Source organism: Nematostella vectensis, chromosome 9, assembly GCF_932526225.1.
Source record: "Nematostella vectensis chromosome 9, jaNemVect1.1, whole genome shotgun sequence".
Lineage (NCBI taxonomy): Eukaryota > Metazoa > Cnidaria > Anthozoa > Actiniaria > Edwardsiidae > Nematostella > Nematostella vectensis.
The window spans coordinates 12,378,582-12,384,124 of NC_064042.1; the positions used below are offsets into that span (position 1 = coordinate 12,378,582).

The 5,543-nt window shown below is 41.4% G+C and overlaps 1 protein-coding gene across 2 annotated transcripts; it reads left to right on the forward strand.

The window, feature by feature from the left end:
- The first annotated feature begins 2,502 nt into the window (after window positions 1-2,502).
- Window positions 2,503-4,660, forward strand: LOC116604693. Of its 2 annotated transcripts, XM_048732835.1 has the most exons (4): window positions 2,503-2,656; window positions 2,968-3,088; window positions 3,597-3,888; window positions 4,150-4,660. In XM_048732835.1, exons 2-4 carry the CDS (start codon window positions 3,045-3,047, stop codon window positions 4,603-4,605), a joined length of 792 nt encoding a protein of 263 aa, XP_048588792.1. In that variant the 5' UTR covers window positions 2,503-2,656; window positions 2,968-3,044; the 3' UTR covers window positions 4,606-4,660. The 2 variants fall into 2 exon arrangements, with proteins under 2 accessions (XP_048588792.1, XP_048588791.1); XM_048732834.1 differs by lacking the exon at window positions 2,503-2,656 and having other exon boundaries at window positions 2,664-3,088.
- The last annotated feature ends 883 nt before the right edge of the window (window positions 4,661-5,543 follow it).

Genomic DNA, 5,543 nt, shown 5'->3' on the forward strand with positions numbered 1-5,543 from the left:
CTGACCTTTAAAAAAAGGTGGATGGGTGGCGGGTGATACCCCCCCCCCTCCCCTCACATGGTGACGAGGAATCATCCAAGCTAGGGACCCGGCTTTTAAAATAGGTTGCTAGTGGCGGGTGATACCCCCCCCCCCCCCCCCCCACACACACACACAGTTGTTGCAACATACACTTGATACACTGCCTATGCAAGCCAATCACAATCCGTATATTTGGGTCGCGACCGTTTCATGGTATATAGTATCCTTTTGCAGTACTAGGTTTTGTAAGTCGTTGTGGCCTTTAGACTTCATGGAAATACGCGACACGGCCCAAATTACAGATATTTCCAGCTGTGCTTCAAGACATCTACTGTAGATTTTCTGTTAAGATTCCCAAAGGACTTCTAAAGCAAACACAAATAAAACAGCCTAACAGACATATGCAGTAGCAGACCACTCTGCGGCAACTCTTATCGGCAATAATATCGCTTTTGCATTGCCAGGCATAATCCGTGGTTTCCTGATAGCAAAAGCTTAATTTCTTTATATTTTACTGGGCTGGCGTTCGCAAGGCCCACTTATATAGAATGATCTAGAGAAATTACCCTTCACTTTGTGACTGTATAATAATAGATTATCATATATCTACAGTGACTCAAGAAACTTGATTACGCACTAAACTAGTCACATCCTATTTTCTAAAAGCCAATTGAAGAAATCTAAGGCCGCTCCTAGCCTCCTCCCTCTCTGCAGGCATCTCTAGGTCTAGGTGCTGGAAAATTCAAAACTTAACAAATAGAGAATCTAAGGGTATGGGCAAAGAAAGTAGCTGTTATCGTTACTTATTCTTTTTGAATGAACAATACTGACACAATTTCGATCCGAGATTGGTTCCCATATCGTTTCGTGATAACTGAAATTAATTGTTAGTTAGATAATGGAAAACCACAGTAGAAACAGTACATGATTTTCAACATTATCTACATGTGCCTGGGAAGCCATTCAAGATTTCAGTACTGGGTTAATTCATTGTTACTGTTAACTCATCCATATTCAATAGGTGATTCGACCAATCGGATGCCCCTTTGTAGACACGTGAGTAGGCTTTTACATAGGCAAGTCCACACCGATATAACTGTGTAGTAAAATCCTTACGTGTCCGAATCAGTTTCTCTAAATCAATAACAAACAGCGCTATGCTGTTCTTTTGCCGGATCCTTATTTTCTCTTACTATTTGCCATTTCGTGTAATTTCTGATCGACTTTGGATTACACAGTCTTCCAAAGTATTTTTGGTCTTCAGTCTCTGGAGTTTGGCGGTATAAACTGCGACTTCGGAGGCATGTTTTTGTGAACTCAACAGCGCTCGAGGAATGCCTGAATTTATTTCATTTCAAAAAAATTTGTTTCATTGTCTACTCTGTGTCTACTGTAGTTATCTGGATTCCCAGGAACGCAACATGCATACTTTCGACTTTTCATCATCTAATCAATGAAGTACTATTTTATGCATTGAGTGCTCTTGAGTATATTTTTAATTCACTGATGGACAAGCTTTGTCTCCCTGATGAACATAGACTTTGTGTTTCCACCTCAATTGGTCAACGCGCCTATTGAAATTGGATGAGTTAATCGTAACAGTGAAACTGGACCACTGGACTTAGCACCGAATTCTTGAAATGCCTTCCCAGTCGCAAGTAACATTCGCATGACGAAATTTTATACCCGATAAAACACTGCTACTACTGCTCGTGTTTTAAATAGTACATAGATACTAAATGAAGGGAAAATTCTTGCTGAACATTCTATTTATTGTGTATGAGCCTTACAAACAATAGCCATCAGCGGAAAATAAAGAAAACCACGGATTATGCCTGGCAAAACTCAAAAGCGATAATTGCCGATAAGAGTTGCCGCAGAGTGGTAGCTGGGAAATCTTTACATAAAATCTACAGTAGATATCTTAAAGCGCAGCTGATAATATCTGTAATTTGGCCCGTGTCGCGTATTGTCCCGAAATAAAAATAATCATTTGAACCATGAGTCCCTGAACTTGCTCGCATCCTTTCAGTGAGCCAGGATCTTATTACAGCAAGTGTCCGATGTCAGCTAGGCTAGCCTCTGCTTTGGTAGAATACTATTCGCCTTCAGTATGGTTGATCATACTAATCAATGTCATTTTAACAGTTAATAAATGGGACAGTTTTCCGTGGAAAAGAGGTTTACCGCTCGGAACCAAGTATAATAGAGAATTAGACCTTATGTGATTATAGATAATAAAGCGCTTTTGACCTTTCAAACGACGCGCTATTTAACCGCCGCCGCCTGGTAAATAAGTAACACGACCCGAGCGGTGAGATTTTTTTCTTCCCCATTATATAAAAAATAAAAGACAATTTACTAGGGACAGTGATGATGAATCCCACCTTATCAAAACAAATCCAACCACCAACGTCCTCAGCTGGGACTGCTTTGGACTTGTCATCACAAGGGAAATGTACACAAAATTCCTGAATGGCGTTTTTCGCACGTATTTCTTTTGAGGGGATTCCGACCTACCGTTTCAACTTGTAGCTTAATTAACTTTTTATTTGATCAGCAAGAAATCCCGAAACTCTGAAAAATAGTAATTTCCGACTAAATTCACTGAAGAGCTGGCAGGCTTGCTATAGTGGTAATACATTTGTTTATTACACTTGAACAAGCTTTAATTCGTGACTCTACGTTTTACAATAACCACACAAAGTAGACTGACAAAGTAGTATGAAACTTAAGCGCCTGTTTCAGCTGGAACGGAAATATAGCAGCCAATCACGTATGATCGGTGTTTATACCTGAGCGGAACCATCTCTTCTAGGCACGTCTTTCGATCATAGTTAGCTACAGGCGCTGTTTTCAAACTTACATTCTGAGCTACATTAATGCCATTCCTGATGGATCCTACTAGTGAAACGTTAAGAAGAATCGTCTTTAATTCACCTTTAGATGCAATATCGTGGCTACAAACGGAGAGACTCCTTGCTAGAGAAACGTCGTGCGCTCATCACGACCCGCCTATTCCAATGAGACTAACAGAGTGTCCAGACCGTTCCGACGGCTACAAGTGGTAAGCACACAGACATTAAATCTAAAACAGCAGAAATAGAAATTAAGACTTTATTATAGGAATTATGATTTTTAAGTGACATATGAATACCAGTTGCGAATCCTCCATGAATGTACATTTTGATTTGCTGGCTAAAGCATTATTAAGCCATAAACTAATATCATGTGATACAATACTATGAAAGAAGGCAAATAACGCCGCCATGGCGAGCCACTGGAATAATCCATTTCCATCGGCTAAATCAGGCGAAGTAACCAAGCAATCAAAATACCTCTATAACATATCAGACTACATTCGTTGGTTGTTATTTGAAGTTTACTTGCAAATGATAAGCAATATCAAAGAAGTGGGAACTGCAATAAGGGAATATTGTCCCCATTAACCACTTACTGTGGCCTATGCTGTGACAAACATACACCAGTCACTAGATCATGTTATGCTTTGAAAACTTATTTCAACATACAATATCATATCCTTTGTGATTATATGTTATCTTGCACCCTTCAAGGCGATGCCCAACTTGCCACAGAAGAACCTCTGTGAGGATGGGATCCTTCTTTGGGGAATTCCCAAGGATACGCCTTGCTACTATGGTAGAGGCGATTCACCACTGGGCGAAAAAAATAAAGCAGAAGACATCTGCAGAGATGCTTGGAATAAGCGAGCGAGTTGTAGGGAAGATATCGTCACGTCTGAGGGATATCTGCGCCGAGGACTTAAGACGACGCCCTGTTATTCCTTTTGGTGGGCCAGGCATCATTTGCGAGATTGATGAGAGCTTATTCAACCACAAAGCAAAGGTAAAGCTCAAGGAAGCTCAATTCCACCAATATGTATGTTCAAGCAACAAAAAGGTGTGGGCCTCCCCACTTTACTGAGCGGATTTATATATCAACGTTTTTTTTAACCAACGGGTTTCAGGCGGTACATAAGCAACCGACAACAAATTTGTTGAACAGTTTAAGGTTTTATTTGATTAAATATTTAGATATTGATAAATGAAGTCACTTTGCTTCCAATTACTATAACACAGAACTGGAACTGTCTATCTATGATTACAGTACAACCGCGGGAGACGACCGGCAGATGCCAATTGGGTGTTCGGAGTACTCTCCACAGAACATTTCCCTTCAAGAGGCTACTTCCGGGTGGTACAGAGAAGGGATGCAGCGACACTCTTGCCAATCATCGAACAGGCGCTGCTGCCTGGCTCGACTGTACACACGGATGACTGGGCAGCATACCGTCAACTACAGGCCCGATTGCCAAATGTGGTAGCGGACCACGGGGTTGTTGTACACCGGTATAATTTTGTCGACCCAATTACCGGTGTACACACCCAACACGTGGAGTCTGCATGGAACCGCCTCAAAAGTGTTATCAAAGAGCGGCGGGGTGTGAGGCGGGTAGACTTGCAGAGTTTCCTGGACGAGCAGTGCTGGAGAGACTGGCGCACCTCCAACAGGAGAATATTCTATCCTCTTCTAAGCGTTTTGCGTTTACATTTTCCTCTCTAATAACTAATAAACATTTCAAGAACGAATCATCTACAATAAAGTATTGAAGCTTAAAGTATTTTGTTTTATATATAAGCTTACAATTTGCCATTGTTTGCTCCTGTCGAGGAGCGCCTTTGCCCTATACAGCATAGCCAATGGAAAGAAAACCAGGAAAACCACGCCGTTAGATGAAAACTTGGCTACAATGAGCCCCTGGCAAGGGTGACATCTCGGGCTTGGTCCCGATAATACCACATCTTGTGGGGGGACCAAGATGCCCTCATTTAACCTCTCGAACTAAAATAATACAGCCACAGCGTCCTCCGTAGAAATATCACGCGACGAATTATAAAAGAAGCCATTCAATGCCTTATCTTCATTCAGAATTTTCTCTCTTTTGACAAACGAGTCAATCTTCCGTTTACAGGTTTTGCATATTCTTCTGGGAATAGCTGATCTGAGTTTACCAAAAATTTTTGTAGCATTTTCTTCGAATCCAACTGTGCGATATTTACATTGAAGAAACTCGCCTGCCCAGATGTCTTGAAATTAATCCCACAAACAAGACAAAACTCGTCTTTGCTGCGTTTGTTGTTCAATCTTTTTAGTGACGTTTTAGGTGATTGAAATTGAACAGTTGTTTCCTTTTTTCGAAGAGGAGAACTAACCGGAGTTTGATTCATGATTTCCGACTAAACCCATGCAAACATATTAGCATATTGACAGCTTTCGCGCGATGGTACGGGTTTTGGCACATCGGTCGCTTATTAACGCTCACGAATGCGAAACAGAAACAGTTTAGACCCATGGCAGAGGTATCTTTTCCTCGCGAACTCCAGCCCAGCGAAATACAGAGAAAAGAGGCCTCTGTTAGCAGGGAAGATGGATCCCACCTTATCAAAACAAATCCAACCACCAACGTCCTCAGCTGGGACTGCTTTGGACTTGTCATCACA

Excerpts from the sequence above, each read along its gene's own strand:
- LOC116604693 (XM_048732834.1), top strand. The coding sequence starts at position 2,904 with ATGCCATTCCTGATGGATCCTACTAGTGAAACGTTAAGAAGAATCGTC. Across the intron at positions 3,089-3,596 it reads CGTTCCGACGGCTACAAGTG|GCGATGCCCAACTTGCCACA; the intron begins GTAAGCACACAG and ends GCACCCTTCAAG. Across the intron at positions 3,889-4,149 it reads TATTCAACCACAAAGCAAAG|TACAACCGCGGGAGACGACC; the intron begins GTAAAGCTCAAG and ends CTATGATTACAG.